General features: G+C 41.9%; 2 protein-coding genes across 2 annotated transcripts; one reads left to right on the plus strand and one right to left on the minus strand.

Annotated features, from left to right (window-relative positions):
• Window positions 1-1,685: 1,685 nt before the first annotated feature.
• Window positions 1,686-3,232, plus strand: LOC138372212 (uncharacterized). Its single transcript, XM_069337524.1, has 3 exons — window positions 1,686-2,229; window positions 2,832-3,025; window positions 3,134-3,232. Exons 1-3 carry the CDS (start codon window positions 1,686-1,688, stop codon window positions 3,230-3,232), a joined length of 837 nt encoding a protein of 278 aa, XP_069193625.1.
• A 4,169-nt stretch (window positions 3,233-7,401) lies between these two features.
• On the minus strand, window positions 7,402-23,058 carry LOC123767005 (zinc finger protein 729). Its single transcript, XM_045756490.2, has 2 exons — window positions 21,994-23,058; window positions 7,402-8,532 (listed from the first exon to the last, which is right to left on the minus strand). Exons 1-2 carry the CDS (start codon window positions 23,056-23,058, stop codon window positions 7,402-7,404), a joined length of 2,196 nt encoding a protein of 731 aa, XP_045612446.2.
• Between the last annotated feature and the right edge of the window lie 4,879 nt (window positions 23,059-27,937).

Consider the following 27,937-nt stretch of genomic DNA (forward strand, 5'->3'; position numbering starts at 1 on the left):
GGCACCAGCAAGAATGACAGACAGCGGAAGGGTCCTACCATCAAATGTAATCTTCACAACCCGAAGGGGCTGACGGCGACAACTACGAGGGGGATGAGTAAACGTATCCACCTGGGGGACAGAATGACCCTGGGCCTTGAGGATATGCTTGATATCCTCGTGGCAGTCTTTTAGATTTCGAACACCAGTTGCAACATGGTGCGGGAAGAGAACAGTGCCAACACTGGCGTTTAACCAAGCGTTCTTGGAGACCCGAACAGGGATCTCGCCAATGCAGGATAAGGCAGCCAAGCGGGTGGCTACATCCTGAGAAGGAGCAGCAATGACACTGGTACCAAGACGAGTGGGGTTGAAGGTAACAGAGGTATCTACTGAATCTACAAGATGCCTATGTAGGGAAAAATAGTCAGGAGTTGAATCTAAAGGATGGAGGTTAAAGTACTTAGTTCACGTAGTAGGACCAAAGAAAGCATACAACGATTTAGTATGGGAAGGGGGCATACGAGAGCGGCCATGGCGGGGACGGCGATGAGAACCTTTAGAGAGAGACGGATCAAAAGGTGCAGTAGTCACAATTAGAGATGGAGCCGTGGAAGGGGACGAGGCGGGTCCCCACAGCAGGCTTGGGGCTCGACCCAACCACAGAGGAGGGAGGGGAGCAGGAAAGAAGAGTCCGGTCTGGGCCTAAACAGGGCCCTGTAGCGGGGGCTACAGATCCCAGTCTTCCAGGATGGTCCGACTCTGGGGCCTGGTCGCCCACCCCATGAGCCTGGGTAAGAGAACTCGTGTCGTCATCCATGCAGCAAACAATTTCAAAGGTTTGGGGCCTGGAACCAAGGGATACCACCTACCAGGGCAGCCAGGGAGGCCGAGCGCGGGCCAGTGCAGGAAGGGTGTGTCGTCCCCAGCGGTGCTCCCCTTTTCAACAGGGAAGTCCTACTACTTCGTTCATTCTCCCACACTGGTGCTAAGACCCCAGTCCCCCTATCGCCCCAGCCTGGACACCCAACCATCCACTCAGGGCGGCCCCTCACGGGCGACCCCTCCAGCGGGTGGTCCGATGGCTCACAAGGCCCCAACGTGGTGCCCTTCAGCATGTACACCACCCAAAGAGGGGGCAGGAGAGGGGGCACAGGCAACCCATACTGGTCCCAGGGAGGTGCACGTGAGCCCCTCACCACGGCAAGGAGGCACCACGGAGGGGCACTAATACGCAAAGTGTTTAGGGTATAACTGAAAATAACCCAGTAAAGTTGGATAAGGGTTTCAAGAGGTAGACACTTAATACTAAACAAAAAGTAAGCAAATATAAACACCTTTCAAGACATTTTAACAAATGACATACAGCTTTAAAGGAGTAGCAGCTCTAGCTACTAATCTTGGTTAGTTTGTCCACAAGAGGTATAGAGGGCTCTTTTATAGAGCACCAGCCTCTAGAAAAAACAATCATAAATCTTGATTGCTCTGACCTCGTGTTTTCATGTAAGCATGTATTTCACTATTATGATAATTGTAATTCCTGCCTTGAATTGGTACGACATTTATTTTTGTGTTATTTCAGGTATGTAGTAAAATGAGTCAAGCCAAACTTGATGTAGCAATCAAGTTTTCCTGTCTTCCCAAAATCAATACAATATACTGTAGTTGACTTCTCTAAGCCTACAATAGAGAAGTGATTCACACTTATGGATATTGCTTCAGGAAGTGGAAGCGCCACACTTCTCAATATTGCTACAGGGAGTGGAAGCGCCACACTTCTCAATATTGCTACAGGGAGTGGAAGCGCCACACTTCTCAATATTGCTACAGGAAGTGGAAGCGCCACACTTCTCAATACTGCTACAGGGAGTGGAAGCGCCACACTTCTCAATATTGCTACAGGGAGTGGAAGCGCCACACTTCTCAATATTGCTACAGGGAGTGGAAGCGCCACACTTCTCAATATTGCTACAGGAAGTGGAAGCGCCACACTTCTCAATATTGCTACAGGAAGTGGAAGCGCCACACTTCTCAATATTGCTACAGGAAGTGGAAGCGCCACACTTCTCAATATTGCTACAGGAAGTGGAAGCGCCACACTTCTCAATATTGCTACAGGGAGTGGAAGCGCCACACTTCTCAATATTGCTACAGGGAGTGGAAGCGCCACACTTCTCAATATTGCTACAGGGAGTGGAAGCGCCACACTTCTCAATATTGCTACAGGGAGTGGAAGCGCTAGCATCACAGGTTTGTTCACTTCATTGAGAAGTGGGGAGAAAATGCTCCCAACAAACTAAGAACTCTGGCGAGCAGAGTATTGCATACAGTGTATTATATTTATTGAGTATACAACCTTTGAAAATGCCCTAACTATAGACAGTGTGTAAAAAAATATCTTTGCTAGACACCATCTTAGCTACATGGCAGCAGCAGTCACGTGAGACTCGTTGATGAGTGACGGAGAGACTGATGTAAACTTGTTGAGTGACATACTGATGTAAACTTGATGAGTGTCAGACTGATGTAAACTTGAGTGTCAGACTGATGTAAACTTGAGTGTCAGACTGATGTAAACTTGAGTGACAGAGAGACTGATGTAAACTTGAGTGACAGAGAGACTGATGTAAACTTGAGTGACAGAGAGACTGATGTAAACTTGGTAACAGAGACTGATGTAAACTTGGTAACAGATAGACTGATGTAAACTTAGTAACAGAGACTGATGTAAACTTAGTAACAGAGACTGATGTAAACTTGATGAGTAACAGAAAGGCTGATGTAAACTTGGTAACATAGACTGATGTAAACTTGAGTAACATAAAGACTGATGTAAACTTGGTGAGTAACAGAGACTGATGTAAACTTGGTGAGTAACAGAGATACTGATGTAAACTTGAGTAACAGAGAGACTGATGTAAATTTGGTGAGTAACAGAGATACTGATGTAAATTTGGTGAGTAACAGAGATACTGATGTAAACTTGGTGAGTAACAGAGAGACTGATGTAAACTTGGTGAGTAACAGAGATACTGATGTAAACTTGGTGAGTAACAGAGACTGATGTAAACTTGGTGAGTAACAGAGATACCGATGTAAACTTGGTGAGTAACAGAGATACCGATGTAAACTCAGTAAAGATTGTAACTTGAAGCCAGTTACTTTGGAACAATATCATGAGTTACTGATCCGTGATGCTGTCAAAAGAATTTCCTCACCATTCATTCATGAACGACTTGTGGAGAACAACTGACTGACTTACACTTGACTTACAGAGTGCCCACACCTGGCGTACTCACTTGGCCTGGCCCAATATAAAGGGAAAGGGGGGACTATCAGGAGAAAGCACCAAGCCATTATGATAATATAGCACTGGGAAGGGGTCAGGATAAGGATTTGGGATGGGACGGGGAAAATGAATGGTGCCCAACCACTTGGATGGTCGGTGATTAATCGCTTACCTGCATGAAGCGAGACCATCGCTCTACCGTCCAGCCCAAGCTTGTGTATAAACAGCTAGACTCCTACCTAGCTAAACATAGCCAACACTGCCAACATAGCTTCATATCTTAAAAAGCACCAACAATGTTTTAATTACTACTCTTCATTTAATTACTGAACATATAAGCAGAATAATGGCAATTTAATCATGGAAAACATTTAATACTTTTATTTAAATCACTGAATATGTTAAATATCAAGTCACAACATACATTATCTTACATCAATATTCACACCAGAGAGAATAGACAGGAGTGCAATACCATCACAAATGTTTAAACCAGGCGAAGAGAATGAATTAAGGGATATTCCAATAACGTATGTTAGCATGAAGAGCGCTTGCAAACTAAAAATTCTAATGCCCCAGGTGTGGAGGGAACTCAGTCATAAAGGAACTGGCAGATGAAATATGCTTACCAATAAAACTCCTTTTCAGACAACCTATGGACTGAGGGATACTTTCCCTAGACTTGAAATATCATGATATTTCATGATATTATATCAGCCCAGGAGAAAACTACTGTTTGACCAGCATGACCTCACACATCAAGCTCATGGAGAGAATCCTTAAGAAGGGAATCATTCACCTTCTGTGTGTGAACAATTTAGTCACAGCAACATAACATGGTTTTGTTAAAAATAAATCCTGTCTTATAAGCCTGCTTACATTTTTCAAAATGGTATCCAGCTATTCAGACAAAGGATTTCAATGGGATGTAGTACACATGGATTTTGCTAAAACTTTTGATAAGGTACCACAGAGCAGACTGGCAGGGAAATTACAAGCACACACAATAAATGGCAGAATAATAAAATAGGTAAAACAATGGGTTAAAACAAATAAAGCAAATGACATCCTAAATGGAAATGAATCTGACTGGGAAGATGTGGTGAGAGGGGTACTGCAAGGTTCCATCTTCCAACCCTCTTTGTCATTTACAAAACAACATTATTGATGAGAATATTTCAAACCACATCAAATTTTCAGATGACATTAAGATTTATGGCAAAGTAAGAAGTTAAATGATATTGAGGCCTTACAAAGAGATCTAAATAAACTCCAAAAATGGTTGGAAATCTGGCAAATACGTTTTCATAAATAAAAAGGGCAAGATTTTGCATGAGGGGCATAACAGTACATGTCACAACTATCATATCAACAACACTACCATTCAGAAGATTGATGAAGAGAAGGACCTTGAAGTCAGAATCCAACAATCACTGGAATTTGCAAAATAAGTGCATGAGAGCTGCAGTAAAAAATATTAAAAAAAGCAAACCAAACCCAAGGAAAAGTCAAACAAACCTTTACCTCAAAAGGCAAAGAAGGTAGTTATTCAGTTATATAAATCTCTGGTGCAACCCCATTTGGACTACTGTATCCAAGTATGGAGACCATCTTCAGAAAGACATAGCTGTTTTGGAGAAAGTTTAACACCTGGTGACAAAAATCATTCCTGAACTAAATCAGCTCTTATACCAGGAATGGTTGAGAGCCACAGGGCTGATAACACTGCAAACAAACATGACAGGACTGATCTCATCAAAATTTTTAAAATACTGAACAAGTTGGAGGATATTAATCCACACTACTTATTTAAAAAGTCAAATGTAACACATACAAAGGGCAACAGCTTCAAGCTCGACATGTCACAGTGTAGAACAGAAAACAGGAGATGCTTTTTCACCCATAGAGATATAAACCTATGAAACTGCCTACCCGTCAAAGCTGCAAATGCCAAAACACTACATTTCAATATCTAGTTAGAAAAAATCCACAGGGATAAGCCACCAACTTTCTGTTCCTGTCAAGGCCACTAGAGATATGGTGGACCTCAGGTATATTCAGGCAAATATACAAAGGCTTTCTGTCCTAGACAAAACAAATTAAATATTATTATTACTAAACATACCATTTGAAGTGTTTGTTAGAAGGACAGTAATAGTATCTCACTGCCAAGTGTTGGAATATTAAATAATTTACACTTGTGGCCTGCAACGTAAACATTTACGCAGTCGTATTGCTCTTCTCACATCCCTCGAGGGATTTTAGGACATGGGAGTCTAGAAGTGAGCCACAAGACACATTGATCTCATAATCCATGCTCTTATTTCCTAAGAACGCCATGTACTGTGTCTTCAATGTGGTGCTAGAGGCCATTGATGCAAGTGTGTGGGTGCTATAACCTAGCAGAGATTCATATCAATAATAATCCTCAGGGTTATACAATACATTGCTATATAACCATTGATCATTTGGTGACCTTTGAGTGCTCATTATCTAGTTACTTTGTAATCAATTCATTTCTGAAACATTATAATACTGTAATTACTTTCTCATCTGTTTTAATTCCCTTTGTTACTTTCCAAATTTCCTTAATAAGTAGGAACTGTGACAACAAATTCTTGATGTGATACAAAAGAATTATTATAGGATAAATAGACAGTTACATGGAGCTCATTTGTGTGTGTAATTAAAAGCGCACTCCTAGTTACAGTGACCTTGTACGTTGAGACAGTTGTCAAATAACTTCTATATAATAATTAACACGCCATAATTAAGAGGCAAGAATGCTATTCTATCTATAATATAAACTAATGACAGAGAATAAATAAATATGGATTACACGTCATTCTCATCAATTAGACAACCAATCAATATATATATATATATATATATATATATATATATATATATATATATATATATATATATATATATATATATATATATATATATATATATATGTCGTACCTAGTAGCCAGAACGCACTTCTCAGCCTACTATGCAAGGCCCGATTTGCCTAATAAGCCAAGTTTTCATGAATTAATGTTTTTTCGACTACCTAACCTACCTAACCTAACCTAACCTAACTTTTTCGGCTACCTAACAGAACCTAACCTATAAAGATAGGTTAGGTTAGGTAGGGTTGGTTAGGTTCGGTCATATCTTTTAACAGTCTCCGTGGTGTAGTGGTAAGACACTCGCCTGGCGTTCCGCGAGCGCTATGTCATGGGTTCGTATCCTGGCCGGGGAGGATTTACTGGGCGCAATTCCTTAACTGTAGCCTCTGTTTAACGCAACAGTAAAATGTGTATTTGGATGAAAAAACGATTCTTCGCGGCAGGGGATCGTATTCCAGGGACCTGCCCGATTAAGGACTTGCCCGAAACGCTACGCGTACTAGTGGCTGTACAAGAATGTAACAACTCTTGTATATATCTCAAAAAAAAAAAAAAAAAAAAAAAAAAAAAAAAAAAAAAAATATCTACGTTAACTTTAACTCCAATTAAAAAAAATTGACCTCATACATAATGAAATGGGTCGCTTTATCATTTCATAAGAAAAAAATTAGAGAAAAAATATTAATTCAGGAAAACTTGGCTTATTAGGCAAATCTGGCCTTGCATAGTAGGCTGAGAAGTGCGTTCTGGCTACTAGGTACGACATATATATATATATATGAATATGAATCAGGCATTTATAAATAGATGTCATAAATACTACCAGTAATTAAGCCTAGACTAGCTACATTGACAGCAATACTGCACAGGACAATTTACATGTAAAATATTACTGTAGTTTAAAAAATTCCAGATTCAGTCTACAGTATTATTATTGCAAGTCAAGGCTTTTATAATTGTAAGAGTCAGTCTAATATAAATATCATTCAGGCAAACATAGCCTAAATGCTAATGTTAGTTAGAATTATATATATCTGACTTAGACAATTATAAATGTCATAGTCAGATCAATACGTCTACTTAAATCAGGTTAACCTTTTGCCAATGTCTACCTTGGACATACTGTATATAGATAACAGAGGTAGGTTAATATAACTACCAAAGAGATTTCTATTAGTCAAGAAGCAAGATAATGCAAAAATAACCTTGATATTTCTAACCGAGAGTAGTACAAGCTTAATGGAACATTCTGTGCCTCATCATATGTCCATGATGACTGAACCTCCTCCCACAATCTGGACATTTGTACGGTTGGTCATCTGTGTGCACTAACATGTGCTTTATTATAGCTACACGTTTCCTAAATCTTTTACCACACTCAGCACACTCAAATGGTCGTTTATCTGTATGTACCTTTCTGTGTATCTTCATGCTTCCAAGGCGACTGAAACTCTTCCCACACTCAGGACACTGGTGAGGTTGATCATCCGTATGTACTATCCTATGAGTCTTCAAATGTTCAAGACGACTGAAACTCTTCCCGCACTCTGGACAATCAAATATTCTTTCATCTGTATGCACCATCCTATGCCTCATCATACTTCCAAGACGACTGAAACTCTTCCCACACTCAGGACACTGGTGAGGTTGATCATCTGTATGTACTATCCTGTGAGTCTTCATATGTTCAAGACGACTGAATCTTTTCCCACACTCAGGACACTCAAAAGGTCTATCATCTGTATGCACTATCATGTGAGTCTTCATATGTTCAAGACGACTGAATCTCTTCCCACACTCTGGACACTCAAAAGGTCTTTCATCTGTGTGGACCATCCTGTGCCTCTTCATACTTCCAATATGAGTAAAACTCTTCCCACACTCTGGACATTCAAAACTTCTTTCATCTGTGTGCACCATCATGTGCCTCTTCATACTTCCAAGACGACTGAAACTCTTCCCACACTCCGGACACTGATGAGGTTGGTCATCTGTATGCACCAAGCTGTGAGTCTTCAAATGTTCAAGACGATTGAAACTCTTCCCGCACTCAGGACACTCAAACGTTCTTTCATCTGTGTGAACCATCCTGTGCCTCTTCATACTTCCAAGACGACTGAAACTTTTCCCACACTCTGGACACTGGTGAGGTTGATCATCTGTATGTACAATCCTGTGAGTTTTCATATGGTTAAGACGACTGAATCTTTTCCCACAGTCTGGACACTCAAAAGGTTTTTCATCTGTATGCACTATCCTATGACTTTTCATATCTCCAAGACGGCTGAATCCCTTCCCACACTCTGGACACTCATGAGTTTTCATCTTCTTTATGGCAGGTGCAGTTTGTATGAAGGGTTTATTGCCCTGATGACCGCGCAAGTACTAATGTTAGAATATGTGGCACCGTGGAGGATCAGTGTTGAGATTGATAAGGTCTAAAGAGTTTTGAATGTTGCCTTTTGCTGTAGACAGAGGTGTGGCGACTAAAAAATAATAAAAAAAAAAAAAAAAAGAGCCGTATGGTGCAGGATGTTATGTTTATGGCATCAGCTGATCGTTGGTGCCTGTTTTTACCTAAGTGTAGTTACAGGATGAGAGCTATGCTCGTAGTATCCCATCTTCCCAGCACTCTTTGTCGTATAACGCTTTGAAACTACTGACAGTTTTGGCCTCCACCACCTTCTCATTTAACTTGTTCCAACCATCTACCACTCTGTTTGCAAGAGTGAATTTTCTTATAGACCTTCGGCAGGTTTGTTTTGGTAATTTAAATCTATTACATCTTGTTCTTGAAGTTCCAGGTCTCTTGTGAGGCGAGGCATTTGTCTTCTATGTCAGGCTGTTTGTGGTGCAAGGTATACACAGGTTAAATGTGACCCAATTTGTTGGTCAACTGGAGATGTTTAGCTTGTCTAGTGTTGTTGACAAAGTTGGCGGACGCTTACGCTCCAGTGTTTATATGTACCATTTTCTACAGTATTAACTTTGGGTAGACTATAGTATACTTGGATTAGTTTAAATTGGGTCTGCTCAATTAATTAAAAAAAAATAAAAATTCAAAATGTTTATTCAGATAAAAGTACATACATGGAAGATGAGTTACAAACATAATGTTGGATTTATAGATATAGCTTCTACATACAATACCAAAAGTCACTATTACGTCGCCGGTGGCTGTGTGGATAGCACGCTGGGCACGTAATCCTGTGGCCCGGGTTTGATTCCCGGCGCCGGCGAGAAACAATAATGGGCTAAGTTTCTTTCACCCCGATGTCCCTGTTACCTAGCAGTAAATAGGTACCAGGGAGTTAAATAGTGGTTATTGGCTGCTTCCTGGGGTGTGTGTGCGTGTGAAAAAAATTTAGTTAGTAGTTAGTAATAATTGATTGACAGTTGAGAGGCGGGCCGAAAGAGCAGAGCTCAACCCCCGCAAGCACAACTAGATGAGTACACATAGCGTTTCGGGCAAGGTGTAGAAAAAACACTTAGACTAAATTGAGATATTTGAGATATATACAAGAGTTGTTACATTCTTGTACAGCCACTAGTACGCGTAGCGTTTCGGGCAAGACCTTAATCCTATGGTCCCTGGAATACGATCCCCTGCCGCGAAGAATCGTTTTTTCATCCAAGTACACATTTTACTGTTGCGTTAAACAGAGGCTACAGTTAAGGAATTGCGCCCAGTAAATCCTCCCCGGCCAGGATACGAACCCATGACATAGCGCTCGCGGAACGCCAGGCGAGTGTCTTACCACTACACCACGGAGACTGCTGAAATCAACACAATCAAATCAACACAATCAAATCAACACAATCATTTCCATTAGCAAACGACAGGATGCCTCTAAGGTATACTTCCATCCAGCCAAGTTGGTCATCTACATGGCTGTCCGTTGAGCCATGTTTACCATAGCCATGGTCTGGTGCAGACGAGGCGTCAAAATATCGTGGCTGAAATATGTTGACCAAACCACGCACTAGAAAGTGAAGGGACGACGATGTTTCGGTCCGTCCTGAACCATTCTGAGATTCAGATTCAGATGTTTATTCAGGTAAGGTATATACATACAAGTGATGTTACATTAATGGATTGATATATAGATAGAGCTAGTACATACAATGCCTAAAGCCACTATTACGCAATGCGTTTCGGGCAAGAAAAACATTAATATCTAGAACTTAATACTAATTGAGCATAAAGAATAAAAAGTGTTGAGAACAAATACAAATAAAGAAAAAAAAAAAGGGGGAACATGACTGAAAAAGCAGCACAAATACAATAGGTTGACATTCTCAAGTCGATCAAGTCGAAACGTCGTCGTCCCTTCACTTTCTAGTGTGTGGTTTGGTCACCATGCAGTCTGGTGCTGTATGGTCAACATTGGTGAAGTGTGGTAGGTAGACGACCACATAGATGGTAACCACCAGGATGGTCAACAGCCAGCCGTAGTGGAGGAAGAGAGCGTCTTGGAGCGCTCCGGAAAGTTGTGAACGTGTGATCCAGTGACTTTAATGGATGAAAAGCTGTCCAACTTTTGCGTCATTCGAAAACAAAACTAAAAAGTACCTAATTTCATCTTCATAGTTTTTACCTTGTTGCTTAAAAATTGCACTGTATCTAGTGCTACCCAATCTCTCAATCTTTATGTACCCAATCCGAACAACATTACCATTGAAATCATTGCTGTCTTCTTATATGTACTATCAATCTCCTATATGGTGCCTATTAATCTTGTTTAAATTACCAATCAAGTTGTCAATGTAATCAATCAGAGCATTAATATACCAATGTGCTTTAATATACTTACTAATCTCTCCCATCGCATTTTTTTCCTGCTATATATCTGTTATAATTTTATTAATTCTGCTAGAATTTACCTATTTAAAATTATCTGTTAGATTAAGGACCTGCCCGAAACGCTGCGCGTACTAGCTGGTGGCTTTACAAGATTGTAAATACTATGCTATGTATTCTCACAAACCCAATGTACCTTCTTGTATATAAATAAATAAATAAATAAATAATGAACAAGACGATTCCCAGCCTTTTCAGGTAGCAATGACCAGGAGACAAAAACAGAAAACTGTGCCCAGAGAGTTAAGTGATGCTGACAGTGATGAACGACCAAAGTAGTTTAGTGATCGACGACGGACGACGACGGGCGACGACGGACGGGACCTGGGTTCAAGTTCAAGTATGTTTATTGAGATAAGCAATAAATACATCTCAAAGGGATAGAGTAGCTTAGGCTATGTCTACTCCCCTCTACTTCAAGTCCCTCAAGGGGCGCACAAATTCAGTGAGTACAAATAGACCAACTTGGGTTACAAAGTTTTATACAAACTCAGCAGAAAAATCTCATACAACAAGACGCACTTTTCTAACCTGTGCCTCCCACACGGTGGGAGGCACAGCTTAATAATTAAATGAACAAATCCACAAGGACCGTGATGAGGATTTGAACCTGCGTCCGAGAGCATCCCGAACGCTGCCAAGGTTAATAATTCATCTGTGTTGGGGGACAGGAAGCCAAAGAGTATTCATACACGTTTGACCTTTATCGAGCTCCAACCCCACAAGAAGTTGACTAACTCCTGAGTACCTACTCACTGCTAGGTGAACAGGTGCATTAGGTGAAAGGAAATGTGCCTGTAACGTACGATTATGTTACGTTGTTGGGTAGATTAGAGACACAGTGTTTATAGTGGGCTTTCATATTTATTTTGTAGTCTTGGTTACAGCAGCCGGTCGTTTGCAGTGTCCTAGATGTTGAGACGGAAATTGGTGTGGCCGGAGCTCGATGTGGGCGATCAGTGTGGTGGCTTTATACAGGCGAGTGTGGCGGCTTTATGCGGGCAAGTGTGGCGGCTTTATGCGGGCGAGTGTAGCGGCTTTATGTGGCGGCTTGATGTGGGCGAGTGTGGCGGCTTGATGTGGGCGAGTGTGGCGGCTTTATGCGGGCGAGTGTGGCGGCTTGATGTGGGCGAGTGTGGCGGCTTGATGTAGGCGAGTGTTCTATTCTACACAGACGCCGTCTTGTTGAATCGGCTCTAATACACAATGTACCCAACATGAACTTGAGTCCTGGCTATGTTGCTGTGGCCGCTTCCCTTTCACAGTATATATACTTAAATGCTCTAATCTTTCTAACAAACGTGACCTAACATAAGCTTACCCTTCCATTTATCTTTCTTTCTCTTTTCTGTTCTTTGCTTTCTTTACGTTCCCTTACTATCCTCTTCTTATTCCTATTACTATCTCCTTCTCATTCGGTAGTTATAATAGAAGCTGCCTCGTATGGGCCAATAGGCCCTCTGCAGTTCCTACTACTATCTCCTCTACTACACTTTGCTCCTCACCTCTCTCTCTAGCCTATTTAATGCCTGCATCTACTTCCTCATCAACGTCCATCTGGTCACCATTTGGTCCGGGAGACATCCCCCGTCACGCAGGGTGCAGTCGCGCCTCCACAGATCTCCAGTATCAGCTCTTGATACTGGTAATAGCTCAAAAGGGCCACCACTTACGAGCTATTCATGCCCGTGCCACCTTTTAGGTGGCTTCATCTTCATCAATCAATTCAATCTGTTTAAATCACGGAAGACATCTTCCGTCACGCAGGGTGCAGTCGCACCTCCACAGATCTCCAGTATCATCTATTGATACTGGTGATGGCTCAAAAGGGCCACCACTTACGAGCTATTCATGCCCGTGCCACCTTTTGGGTGGCTTCATCTTCATAACACATTCACAGGGAGACATCTCCCGCCATGCAGGGTGCATTCGCACCTCCACAGATCTCCAGTATCAGCTCTTGATACTGGTAATGGCTCAAAAGGGCCACCACTTACGGGCTATTCATGCCCGTGCCACCTTTTGGGTGGCTTAATCTTCATCATCATCATTCCTCATCAACACGGGAGACATCTCCCGTCACGCAGGGTGCAGTCGCACCTCCACAGATCTCCAGTATCAGCTCTTGATACTGGTAATGGCTCAAAAGCGCCACCACTTACGGGCTATTCATGCCCGTGCCACCTTTTGGGTGGACCCCGAGAGGAAGAGCGAGGAATAGAGCGGAGGGCAGCGTCGAAGACAGTGTCATGAAAAAGGACAAGAGTGCGAGAGAGAGGCAGAAGGGAGAGGTCAGAGAGAGCAGCACTGAGGGTAAATAGGTTCCAGTCCGCTTTAGCAAACTGCCACCTAGGGAAGGAGAGGGAAGGGCGAAAAGAGAAAAAGGAAATAAGGATGGGGAATTGGTCACTGCCATGGAGGTCATCAAGAACCTGCCACGTGAAATCTAAGTAAAGAGAAGAAGAGCAAAGAGAAAGATCAAGACAAGAAAGGGTGCGAGTCCGAGAGTCCAAATAAGTGGGCTCACCAGAATTCAGAAGAGACAGGGAAGAAGAGGATAAACGGCTCAAGAAAGCGATCTCGGGTATTCGTCAGAACATCAGCCCAAAGAGAATGACGACAATTGAAATCACCCAGCAGGAGCACAGGCTCCGGTAAGGAGTCCAGTAGGTGTTTCAGATAAGGAAGAGAAAGCGGGACACTCGGGGGGAGATAAATGGAACAAACAATGTACCATTTCCCCACAAAGATACGAGCAGCAGAACAATGGAGAGGTGAAGGAAAAAGTAAGGGGACAAAGGGAACATCAGAGCGAATCAAGAGAGCAGAAGAATTAGGAGCCCCAGTAACAGCTGGGGGGGGAGAGAGAAAGAAATAGCCACAAAAGCGACCAGGACGAGCACCAAGCATCGGCTCCTGGAGACAGACACAAAGGGGCGAAAACCGTGAAATCAGAAGTTGGAGTTCGAAGAAATTGGTGTAATAACCTCGAACGTTCCATTGAAGAATAGACATCGACAAGAAGAGAAAGGACAACAACAGAGAACAAGGAAGAAACAAAGGCGCAAGAGCAACATAGCACGTTAAAGAATATCAGGGTCGGGATCCAACCCATCCTCCGAATTGACAGTACGATTTAATACTGAGTGTAATAAGTACACTTTCTTACTGTAATAAGCAGTGCATAATTGCACTTATGGGGCTGTTACATTAACCCAACTCCCTCCCCCGCTTTAATAATTCTCGTTTTCTGTTAAGTCACTCAGAATTTTAGGATGACGTTTTCAATTTCGACTTACGATACACAAGTTTTAAATATCAGGAATTTCTTTTTCAGGTTAATTAAACAATATAGACTTTATACAAAATTTTAAAATATCCTGAGTTACTTTACAATTTATTGATATATTTTAGTTTTGTTTTATTAGTTTTATAAAACTGTAATATCAATATAGCTATAGGTTAAGTAATAACTGTAATTAAGAAGCAATACAATTATTATCTTCAAAAACTAAGACGGTTAGGTGAGGTTGTGGTTTTCTTTTCAGTTTTTCAGGTAAACTCAAATATTCACAATATATCTAACAGTACGATTTAATACTAAGTGAAAATAAGTACAATTCCTAACTGCTATGAATAGTACATAATTGCACTTATTTGTCTTCTTACATTTACCACCCCATTTTTGGAGGACGGGCTGCGGGATCAGGGTCAGCAAAGTCAGGGTTAGGGGGCATGGGTAAACTGAGCAAAGATGGAGGGAAGGAAGCGGGAGAACAGACCAGAGGTGGGCGGGCGGGGTCCGGATACGAGGAGGAAGAGGGAGAGTAGAAAGAGGGGAGCGCACCTCAGCAAGGGCAGCAACCAAGAGGGAAGCAGAGGCCAAAGAAACCTCCATAGCAGGAACAGGGAGCGCAACCACTAAAATGGGAGGGTAAGGAGCAATAGAGCCAGTAGTAGGAGCCGAGGAAGAAAGCGAAGCCTTCTTACCTGCTGGGGAGGAGGAAGGAGAGGAGCCAGGCTTACGCTTCTGACTTAAAGAGACCGGCGTCCCAGCAACTACGTACCGGGGCAACGGATTCCAGCGTCTCAACAGGAGAAGCTGAACGAGAGCAGACACGACGGCCGTTAGGATAGCGATGGACATCAGCCTGCACCGTCATGCGGTGGGGAGAGTCAATAGATGGAGGAGAAGGATAGGAAGGAGGATCAGAGGGAGACGAGGAAGAAGACACAGGAGACATGACAGACTGGGTAGAAAGAAAGGGAACCCCAGACAGAGGACCAGGAGGGGGACCTTTCGGGACAGAACTCAAAGGAACAGAGGAGGGGGCAGTGGGCGTATCAGGGTGCAAGGCCCGGAAACGGCTGTGAGTCCCAGGAAGGAGGGAAGGACGAGGAGAGGAAGAGCGTAACTCGCAAGTATAAGAAACGTTAGCATAAGGCGGGAGCCGGCGAACCTGGCGTCTCGCCTCAGGAAAAGATAAACGCTCCTGGTGCTTCAAGTTGAGGACGGCCGCCTCAAGCTTGTAATGGGTACAGGCACGGGAGAAGGTAGGGTGGGCCTCACCGCAGTTGAGGCAGCAAGCCTGGGGAGAAGTGCACTCCGACTTGGAGTGACCTTTGCCCCCACACAAAGGACAGAGAGACAGTCCCAGAGCAGCGGAGGGCGCCATGCACAAACCTCCAGCACTTGTTACATAGCCGAGGAGAAGGAATATACTCCTGGACAGAGCACCTGGCACCAGCAAGAATGACAGAGGATGGAAGGGTCCTACCATCAAAGGTGATCTTCACAACCCGAAGGGGCTAACGGCGACGACCACGAGGGGGACGAGTAAACGAGTCTACCTGGAGGACAGAATGGCCTTGGGCATCAAGGATATGCTGAATGTCATCGTGACAGTCCTGTAGATTCCAAACACCGGTCGCAATATGGGGCGGGAGGAGAATAGTGCCAACACTGGCATTCAACCGAGCGTTCTTTGAGACCCGAACAGGAATCTTGCCAAAGGCAGCCAAGCGGAAAGCTGCATCCTGAGAAGGAGCAGCAACGACACGTGTACCGAGACGAGTGGGGTTGAAGGTAACAGATGCATCCACGGAATCAACAAGATGCCAATGGAGGAAGAAATCGTCAGGAGGCGCAAAATCAAGAGGGAGGAGATCAAAGTATTTGGCCCACGAAGTGGGACCAAACAAGGCCTGATACGCATCAGTACTCGAAGGAATCGAGCGAGTGCGGCTGTGGTGTGGACGGCGGTGAGAACCCCCAGAGAGGGGTCAAAAGGCGCAGTAGTCACAACGAGAGACTTCGCCGCACCAGGGGACGAAGTGGTCATCACTGGGGGCTGGAGGCTCGACCCAACCACAGAGGAGGGAGGGGAGCTGGGGGAAGAAGTCAGGATGGTCAAAGGAGGAGCAAGGTCGGGGCCGAACGCAGCGGGGGCTACAGAGCCCGGTATTCCAATACAGGCCGACTTTGGGGCTTTGTCGCCCACCCCACGAGCCAGAGAGGGTACAACAGAAACATTCATCGACATATTAGATGAAGAGAAATGAATTCATCCACGAATGTGCCCCCATACCCACCATGGAGCCACAATTAGAGGCAGGACACCCAACAGGAAGCTATCGGCGATCATGCCAGGGCCCCCTAGAGGTGCGTCGTGAGTATACGCCCCACAAACGCCACCTTAAGAACCGTCAGTCCGTCGAGATCGGGTTCAGCGACAAAAGGGGGATTAACAATAAAAGGTTCCCCTCGCTCGAGACGTCGGGTACTACAGTTCTACGGGTGCAAGAGTATGCCTCCTCAAGCACCCGGGCGTCAAAATAGAAGAAGTCCAAAGGAATAACCAAAACAAGCAAAAGGTCGGCAGGAAACGACAAGCAGATAGGAGAGGGGGGAGAAAAACGAAACATAAGGAAAAGGAAAATCGATCCGGCACAATTAGAGAAGACAGCAGCAGGAGTACAAGGCCACAAAAGGACAGAGGACTGTCCCGGCAGACATCACACTCTGGCAGCCGTCCACTAAACCCCCTCACGGCACCAACGGGTCGGATGGGGAGGGGGTCAAAACAGGCAAAAGATCGGCAGGAAATGACAATTAGAAAGGAGAAGAGGGGGGGGGGGGGGAGAAAAACGAAAACATAAGGAAAAGACAAGTTGTCCAGCACAATTTGCGAGGACAGCAGCAGGAGCGAAAAGGCCACAAAAGGACAGAGGACTGTCTCATGGAGCACCACAATCCGGCAGCCACCCACCAAGCCCCCTCACAGCATCAAAGGGCCAGACAGCAAGGGGGGACCTTACTGACAGGCTCCAGTATGTTTCTGTGAATAATTCCATTTCTACCACCCTACTTATCAACATTGATGTTCCTCAGGGCAGAATACTTGGCCCTCTCCTCTTTCTCATATACAATAATGACCTTCCACATGCCTCTCAACACCTCAAACCAATTCTACTTGCTGATGACAACCTTCATTTTCTCCAGTCCTGACCCTTTTGCTCTTAATGTCACAGTGAATACTGAACTAAATAAAGCCTATCTTTGGCTAACTGCCAACGAACTCACCCTTAACGTTGACAAAACTGTCTATATTTTGTTTGGCAATAAATCCTCAAATCAAATTAATCTAAGAATAAACATATATCCAAATTAGTAACGAAGTAGATCGAACATTCATTGGTGTTCTCATCGATAACAAGCTGAATTTACAGGGACACATTTTAAATATATGAAAAAAGTTTCTAAAACTGTTGGCATTCTTTCTAAGATCAGATATTATGTACCACGCCCTGCCCTGGTGACGCTCTATTACTCTCTCATCTATCCTTATTTCAATTGTGGTATTTGCGCTTAGGGTTCTACTACACAACATCATTTACGTCTTCTAATTATTCAACACAAAGCTGCTATTAGAACAATATCTAACTCTGGCCCCAAACAGAACTTGGTACCCTTACTCAAATCTTTGAATATGTTAGATATTAAGTCACTGCACATCCTCTCAAGTGTACTCTATATATTTAAAACTCTGAACTGTAATGCCAATCCTGACCTTTGAAGCTTCCTAGAAAATTGTAACAGAACTCATGAGCATCACACCAGAAACAAATACCTTTTTGATATTCCAAGAGTGTGACTTAACCAAACTAGAAATGCTCTATAAATCAAGGGACCCAGAATGTGGAATGGTCACACCAATCATGTCAAAGGCTGTATCTCTCTCAACCAGTTTAAGAGTAGAACTAAGTACTACCTAATTAACTCCATGTATCCTATCTTGCCCCCCTGTCAACCCATATCTTGCTATTCTAAACAATGCTGTTTGTTGACAGGACTTGTACAATTGCTGATTTTTTCCCTGTTCCCCCTTTTTTCTTTCTTTTTTGTATTCTTTTTTTTCTACAGAATTTATACTTTACTCCCAATTACTATTAAGTATTAGTCTAAGTGTTTTTGCTCCACACCTTGCCCAAAACACTAGGCATATTAGTGGCTTTAGGTACTGTATGTACTAGCTCTATCTATAAATCAAACAGTTTATTTGTAACTCTGCACCAATGTATGTATTTTTCCTAAAAAAAATATTATTATTATTATTAATTTTCTTACCTAACCTTTTGTAGTCATTTATGTTTAAATTTGCTTTAACTTCTTCGAAAGCTATTTTTAGCAGTTTGTTTTCCTCTTCCATGGCTTTGTAATTTGTTTCCAATTGATTCTTGTCCTTGCTTATGCAAGGACAAGAATCTTCTAATGAGTCTTTCATTAACTCCTGAAGACCTAATACTTTGCTACTCAAATGGTCATTATTTTCTTTCAATTTTCTGATTGTTTCTACATGACAATTAACTATAATATCCCTATCCCTATCTTAATTATGGAATTTGTGCATGGGGTTCAACCACTACGAACCACTTCAAGTCCATCATCACCCAGCAAAAATCTGCTATCGGAACAATAACAAACTCGGCTTTCAGACAACACTCAGCCCCCTTCTTTAAATCACTAAACATGCTAAACATAACCTCACTCCACACTCCCTCTTGTGCCATCTACATTTACAAAACCCCATTTTGAAATGCAAACTCTGTTCTGAAACTCTCCCTGGACAGGTGTAATAGGACCCATAATCACCACACCAGAAATAAATATCTCCTTAACCACTGCACTGCGCAAAGCGCCTTTAGGCGCTCTAAGAGTTGTGAGTTTTGTTTTTTAATTAGACTATAGTTTTATGTTTTTTAATGTTTTCATTACTCTTTGTGTTCTGAAAGGGAAATAGTTGACTTTGGAAACATTTTGACATTAAACTTTACCTGAGCATTTATGAAAACAACAAAAATATGTCGTTGACAATTGCACCAAGACTTTTTTGCCGAAAATGTGTGAGCAGTGCAGGGGTTAATATCCCGTCACTCTTAATCTGTGAAAACACTATGCAAATAAAGGGACCTAGTCTATGGAATTCACTCCTAATGAATTTAAAAGCTGTCCAACTTTTGCCTTATTCAAAACCAAACCAAAAAATACCTAATTTCATCTTCATAGTTTCCTACCCAGTGCTCGAAACTCGCACTGTATCTAGTGCTACCCAATCCCTGGATACTTATTTACCTAAGCCATTCAACTTTACCATTGTGATCATTGCTGTGATCTTAAATGTGCTATCAATATGCTTTATTGTGCCTATTAATCTGTCAAATTATCAATCAAGCTATCAGTGCTATCAGTCAAAGCTATCAATGTCTTTTAATATACCTACTAATCACTCTCAATTTTTTCTTACAATGTACCTGTTAACATTTTATAAATTTTGCTAGAATTTACCTACTTAATATTATCTGTTAGTTAAGGACCTGCCCGAAACACTATACATACTAGTGGCTTTATAAGAATGTTAACACAATGCATTTGTACTCTCACAAACCCAATGTTCCTTCTTGTATATATATAAATAAATAAAATAAATAAATAAATAAATAAATATCTAATTTTGTTAACCTGTTGTGTAGACTGTCTATATCAATACCTTCTTCATTTAAAAACACAAATACAAAACAAAATACAAATACTTATTCAGGTAAAGTACATACATACAAGGTAAGATACAAAAGTTGATGGATTTATAGATAGAGCTAGTACATACAATGCCTAAAGCCACTATTACGCAAAGCGTTTCGGGCAGGAAAAACACTAAGACTAAAACTTAATACTAATTGAGATTAAAGTATAAATTGTGTTGAGAAAAAATAAGAAAAAAATGGAAAAAGGGGGGGGGGGGAGGAACATGGCAGAAAAAACAAAAATACAATTTGATCAACAAAACAGCATCGTTTAAAATAGCAGACATGGGTTGACATTATAGGGGTAAGGTAGGTTACATTGAGTTAATCAGGCAGTACTTAGTTTTTATCTTAAACTGGTTGGGAGAGGTACAGTCTTTAACATAATTGGGAAGGTCATTCCACATTCGAGGTCCCTTGATTTGTAAAGCATTTCTAGTTTGACTAAGTCGTACTCTTGGAATATCAAATAGGTATTTGTATCTGGTGTGGTGCTCAGGGGATCTGTTACAACCTTCTAGGAAGCTTTTAAGGTCAGGATTTACATTACAGTTCAGCATTTTATGTATATGAAATACACACGAGAGGATGTGCAGGGACTTGATATCTAACATATTCAGTGATTTGAGTAAGGATACCGAGTGATGTCTGGGGCCAGAGTTAGATATTGTCCTAATAGCAGCTTTGTGTTGAGTAATTAGAAGACGTAAATGATTTTAGGTTACCTTGCCTTGAGGTTACCTTGAGGCGATTCCAGGGCTTAGCGTACCCGCGGCCCGGTCGTCGACCAGGCCTCTAGTAGAACCCCAAGCACAAATACCATAGTTGAGAGAATAATAGAGTGTCACCAGGGCAGGGCGAGGTACATAATATCTGATCTTAGAAAGAATACCAACTGTTTTTTATTTTTTTTTATATATTTAGAATGTGTCCCTGGAAATTCAGTTTGCTGTCAATGAGAACGCCAAGGAATTTGCCATCTACTTTGTTACAAATTTGGGTATGGTTAATCCTGAGATTTATTTGATTTGAGGATTTATTGCCAAACAAAATATAGAAAGTTTTGTCAATATTGAGGGTGAGTTTGTTGGCAGTTAGCCAGTGATGGACTTTATTTAGCTCAGTATTCACTGACATTTAGAGCAAGACTGGAGTAAATGAAGGTCGTGTCGTCAGCAAATAGAACTGGTTTGAGATGTTGGGAGGCATTTGGAAGGTCATTAATGTAGATGAGAAAGAGGAGAGGGCCAAGTATGCTGCCCTGGGGAACACCAATGTTGATGGGTAGGGTGGGAGAAATTGAATTATTCACAGAAACATACTGGAGCCTGTCAGTAATACACAGTAATACGAAGTCTAGCTCAAGTATATTCCAATAAGATCACTATAAAGTGATGTATGTTATTCAGTCATGAAGCAAAATAATACACAAAATCACTTTGATATTTCAATTTAGTAAAATCTCAAAACAAGCCTAAATAAGAAAAATTCAAATGTGCTTCTAGTTCCTAAATATAAGTTAAGCGACATATTTTATGTCAATAAAATAGTCTCATTATGAATACATCTCAAACCATTTTCTGTTCCCTGCTTCAATGTTTAATACAATGATTAGTACAAATGAAAAGGAACAGAAGATGAAAATAAACCTGAATACCTCGTGCAGTGGAGCTTTATCTGTTGGGGTGAAACATTTTTCACAAATAAAAAAACAAAAAGACCTTTAGGACGTCCAATTGACAAGGTGATAGTAGGATAATTTTGGGAGGAAACTCACAATCTACAAACTTTACATTGCAATAATGTTAAGTTAATATACTAACACTGTAGGAGCTTTATTAAACTTTAACATTCTCTGAATGTTGTCACACATTAAAAATGTTTACCCTATCAACCGAATGTACCATCATGTGCTTTTTCATACTTGATAGACGACTGAATGTCTTTCTACACTCTGGACACTCATGAACTTTATCATTTGTATGTACCAAGATGTGATTTTTCATATTTCCAAGCTGACTGAACCTTTTCCCACACTCTGGACACTCATAAGGTTTCTCACCCGTATGTACTAACATGTGACACTTTATACTTCCAGGATGACGGAATCTCTTCCCACACTCTGGACATTCATGAGGTTTACCATCTAAATGCACTACCATGTGCTGTGCTATACGTCCACGTTCCTTAAATGTTTTGCCACACTCGGCACACTCAAAAGGCCTTACATCTGTATGCACTACTCTGTGTCTCTTTATACTTCCAGGCCGCCTGAATCTCTTTCCACACTCTGGACACTCATCACGTTTATCAGCAGTATGTACTAACATGTGACTTTTCATACTTCCAAGATGACAATACCTTTTCCCACACTCTGGACACTCATAAGGCTTATCATCCGAATGAACTAACATGTGACGCTTCATAGTTCCATAATGACGGAATCTCTTCCCACACTCTGGACACCCATGAGGTTCATCATTAGTATGTACTACAATGTGACGTTTCATACTTTTAAGATGACGGAATCTTATCCCACACTCTGGACACCCATGAGGTTTATCATTAGAATGTACTAACATGTGAGTCTTCATACTTCCACGATGAAGGAATCTCTTCCCACACTCTAGACACTCATGAGGTTTATCATCTAAATGCACTACCATGTGCTGTACTATACTTCCACGATTCTTAAATGTTTTGCCACACTCGGCACACTCAAAAGGCCTTCTGTCAGTATGTACTACTCTGTGCCTCCTCATATTTCCAATACACCTGAATCTTTTTCCACACTCTGGACACTCATAAGGTTTATCATCAGTATGTACTAGCATGTGACTCTTCATATTTCCAAGCAACCTGAACCTCTTCCCACACTCTGGACACTCATGAGGCTTAACATCAGTATGTACTAGCATGTGTGCCTTCATATTTCCAAGCCGATTAAACATCTTCCCACACTCTAGACACTGGTGAGTTTTCATCTTCTTTATGATAGGTGGAGTTTGTGTGAAGGTTTTTCTCCTCTGGCCGACCCCACGAGTGGTGATGTTGAGAGACGCGTCACGGTAGTGTCAATGTTGAGGGTTAGGCAAGGCTTGAGTGTTGTTTCTTAGAGTTAAGACTTGATGTGAGCACTTGGCGGTCAATGGTGGTGCTTCTTCTTTATGTTAGGTGCAGTTTGTGTGAAGGTTTTCCCTTAATGCTGCTGATTATGGAGCCACGATGGCAGCGGTGCTGGATGTGCTCTGGCGTTTTCTTGAAGGGTAAAATACAAAGCCGTGTGGCTACATTAGCGTCGCCTGACTCCACCACGCCGCCGCCGGACAGTCTTCCCGCACTAATAACCAGCCGGAAAACTTAAAAAAAACTTCCTTGTGGCCCCGGACGATAAGGCGCCAGGCGTCGCAATAATCCAGACAGTTGAAGAGGAACGCCTGACGGTGGTATCGAGAGCCAAGGGGGTAATGTCCAGTCACGTGGTCCGGCGGAGGCGATGTAAACACGGTGTTCTACTTGTTGATCTCGTAATGGCGACGGACGCTTACACTCCCGTGTCTAATTTTACGTTTTTTTTTATTTATATATAAACGTGTTCTTATAGGCGTGTACAGTCACTAGTACGCATAACGTTTCGCGCAAGTGATTAATCCTAATATTCACACACACACACACACATCCCAGGAAGCAGCCTGTAGCAGCTGTCTAACTCCCAGGTACCTGTTTACTGCTAGGTGAACAGTATGTGAAGGTGAAGGTGATGTTTCTTATATCAGGGCGAAAGAAACTCTGCCCATTTGTTTCCGCCTATGCCCTGGATCGAACCTGGACCCTTAGGACTAACAACGCCGAGCACAGTCCACTCAGCCATCAGGCCTCACAATTTTTCCCGGTCAGCAAACTTAGGGTAAACTATAGTATACTTGAGTGTCGGTGCATTTTGTCAAATCAAAATCAAATCAATTATTTATTCAGATAAGGTTCATACATACAAGGTGAGATACAAAAAAACGTTGATGGATTTATAGATAGAGCTAGTACATACAATGCATCTATATGTATATACATCTACATACAATGTATGTACATACAATACACTATCTTACAGGTAACTATCCACAGTCTCTGTACCTAACGCCTGCAAATTCCACTGATGTTAATGAAATAATCCTTTCCCTTAAAACCAAGTCTAGTACCCTTGAGGAGATACCAACTCTTATTTACAAAAAAGCCTCCAGATCTTTAGCCCCTGCTATTGCATTGCTCTTCAACAAGTCACTTGAACTCCAAACCTTTCCAGATATTATAAAAAAAAGCAAGAGTAACGCCTGTCCACAAATGTGGTGATCTCACAGATGTTAACAACTACAGACCTATATCAATTCTGCCTAACCTGTCAAAATTATTTGAAAAACTAATCTGCAAGCAGTTTTACTCTTATCTAGCCAAACACAATATACTTAGCTCTCGTCAATATGGCTTCAGACCCAAAAGAGCACTAACGATGCACTTATTAGTATGATTAACTTGATACATGCAGCTCTTGATAAAAATGAGTTCCCTGTTGGGTTGTGGACCTGCGTAAGGCTTTTGACACTGTCAACCACCAAAACCTTCTTAAATTACATCATTATGGAGTCAGAGGTCATTCCCTGCAATACCCCCAAAAATTCTTTACTGACAGGTTCCAGTATGTTTCTGTGAATAAAATCACACTAAATCACTCCTAGTCACGTGGGAAGGGTCAGCTGGATCCTCTTCTGCCAAAGGTATCAGAGGGCTCAGCAGGCCTCCATGTATTAAATGTGAGGGACTCAGGGGTTCTCTCTGTGAGAAGTCATCTGATAGGTAAGTTAAAGGGCGGTTGTTGACTCGTGCCTCAATTTCTACGACGAATGTTTGTAGTTCAGGGAAACTAATTTTCTGTCGATGCATGTTTTTCCTTAAACATTTCTTGACAGTCCCTGTCATACGTTCGTAGATCCCACATTGCCAAGGGGCTCTGGGAGCTATAAATTTCCAGTGGCATTGTCGTCTCTGCATGACAGACTGCACTTCTGGATGATTCCATATCTCTCGTAGGCAGGCTTCTCCTGCCACAAAATTTGAACCATTATTGGATATCATTAGTTTGGGATAGGATCTGCGAGCTGCAAATCTACGAAAAGCTTGGATGAAGGCTTCAGCACTCATGTCTTAAGTCACTTCTAGGTGTACGCCTCGTGTGGTTGCACACGTGAAGAGGCAGATATAAGCTTTCACTGGTACCTTATCTGGAATGCCAGTGAGAAGTAAGGCTCCTGTGTAATTGACACCAGTGGTCTCAAAAGGACGAAGATGGACTACTCTCTCCTTAGGGAGTGGTGGAGGTCTGTTAAGGACACACTCGAGCGTCGTATCTTTTGCAGATTACACAGGACTTAATGAGTGATTTCACAGTTTGATGACATTGGGAAAGCCAATATTTCTGTCTCAAGTCGGTGAGAGTGTCGAACACTCCACCATGTAAGGTATTATATTGATGATGGTGTAAAACTAGAAGTTTCGTAATAATGTGGTGACGTGGTAGAAGGATCGGATTCTTTGTATCCAAATCAATTTCTGCATGAAGCAGACGTCCTCCACACCTTAATACCTTATAATCACCTTAATCTCAATAACCTTGAGAAGAAGTATAGGTTAGGAACCGTCTCCAAAGAATTCTCAAAGAATTACTCGTTATTGCTATCTAAAATAATTAGACGAGCCAAAACTAAATACTACGAAGATAAATTTACCCAAATAAAGAGCAACCTTAAAAAAACTTGGAGCACAATTTCACAAATATTGGGATCAAAGAAGACTTTAAATAACAAACCAACACTCCTGTTCAATAACGATGGTCAGCTTTCAGCCTCTGATTCTGCTATTGAGTTCAATAGGTTCTTCTCTTCCATTGGGTCATCCCTTGCTAATGATATTCCATCTTCCAGTACTGATGTTAAGGACTATCTTACAGGTAACTATCCACAGTCTCTGTACCTAAAGCCTATTAATTCCACTGACGTCAATGAGATAATCCTTTCCCTTAAAACCAAGTCTAGTGCCCTTGAGGAGATACCAACTTTAATCTACAAAAAAGCCTCCAGATCTTTAGCCCCTGCTATTGCATTGCTCTTCAACAAGTCACTTGAACTCCAAACCTTTCCAGATATTCTAAAAAAAAGCGAGAGTAACCCCTGTCCACAAATGTGGTGATCTCACAGATGTTAACAACTACAGACCTATATCAATCGTGCCTAACTTGTCAAAAATATTTGAAAAACTAATCTACAAGCAGCTTTACCTTATCTAGCCAAACACAATATACTTATAGCTCTCGTCAATATGGTTTCAGACCCAAAAAAAAGCACTAACGATGCACTTATTAGTATGATTAACTTGATTCACGCAGCTCTTGATAAAAATGAGTTCCCTGTTGGGTTATTTGTGGACCTGCGTAAGGCTTTTGACACTGTTAATCACCAAAACCTTCTTCTTAAATTACATCATTATGGAGTCAGAGGACACTCCCTACAATACCTCAAATCTTATCTTACTGACAGGCTCCAGTATGTTTCTGTGAATAATTCAAATTCTCCCACCTTACCCATCAACATTGGTGTTCCTCAGGGCAGCATACTTGGCCCTCTCCTCTTTCTCATCTACATTAATGACCTTCCAAATGCCTCCCAACACCTCAAACCAATTCTATTTGCTGACGACACAACCTTCATTTACTCCAGTCCTGACCCCCTTGCTCTAAATGCCACAGTAAATACTGATCTAAATAAAGTCCATCTTTGGCTAACTGCCAACAAACTCACCCTTAACATTAATGGATAAATAATTCTAATAATGGAAGCGCTAATTATATGAACAAGTGCCATGTATTTATTCAGACGAGAACAACAGCGAACACAAACCAGCGCATATACGAACGGAATGGTTTGTATGTACAAACTTCTCAGTGAACGAAGTTGTTTCTAGCCCGGTATCCGAAATTGCAGTATACGACTTGACCAGTCCCCGGTTGGAGCCCCATACCCATCCTGTGGGTTGTAGTGGACGCCATACCCTTCCTGTGGGTGGTATTGGACCCCATACCCTTCCTGTGGGTGGTATTGGACCCCATACCCTTCCTGTGGGTGGTATTGGACCCCATACCCTTCCTGTGGGTGGTATTGGACCCCATACCCTTCCTGTGAGTGGTATTGGACCCCATACCCTTCCTGTGGGTGGTATTGGACCCCATACCCTTCCTGTGGGTGGTATTGGACCCCATACCCTTCCTGTGGGTGGATGTGATCCCCATACTCGTCCTGTGGGTGGATGTGACCCTCATACCCATCCTGTGAGTGGTATTGGACCCGTTACCCACCTAACAGGTGGTAGTGGACAATATACCCATCCTAGCTATAGTTGGTATAGTAGACGCAATACCATCCTGTTTGCAGTAGTTAACCCCATAGACATTCCAACATAACATCGTTTTCTGTTAGCGTTCCTAGAAAACATCCTTTAAAGATTTGTAAAGCACAAACTATGGTATATAATATTGATTGGTGAAGGACTGTTATTCTATGTAATAATTTTTAGTGCTTATTATAATTTACTAAGAACAACTAATATTTCTCAAAACAAAACTACGAGCCTTCAATAGGAAGTAGCTGATCTGTAATATTCTAAGAGCATGGACAATAGTAGGTAAATTTCACAACCCATGTGGGACGCGAACACTACAATTTTCCATATAATTGAACCAATCACGACTATTCTGCTATCTAGGTTGACGGATGGGTACTGTGAGAC

Source organism: Procambarus clarkii, chromosome 5, assembly GCF_040958095.1.
Source record: "Procambarus clarkii isolate CNS0578487 chromosome 5, FALCON_Pclarkii_2.0, whole genome shotgun sequence".
Taxonomy (NCBI): domain Eukaryota; kingdom Metazoa; phylum Arthropoda; class Malacostraca; order Decapoda; family Cambaridae; genus Procambarus; species Procambarus clarkii.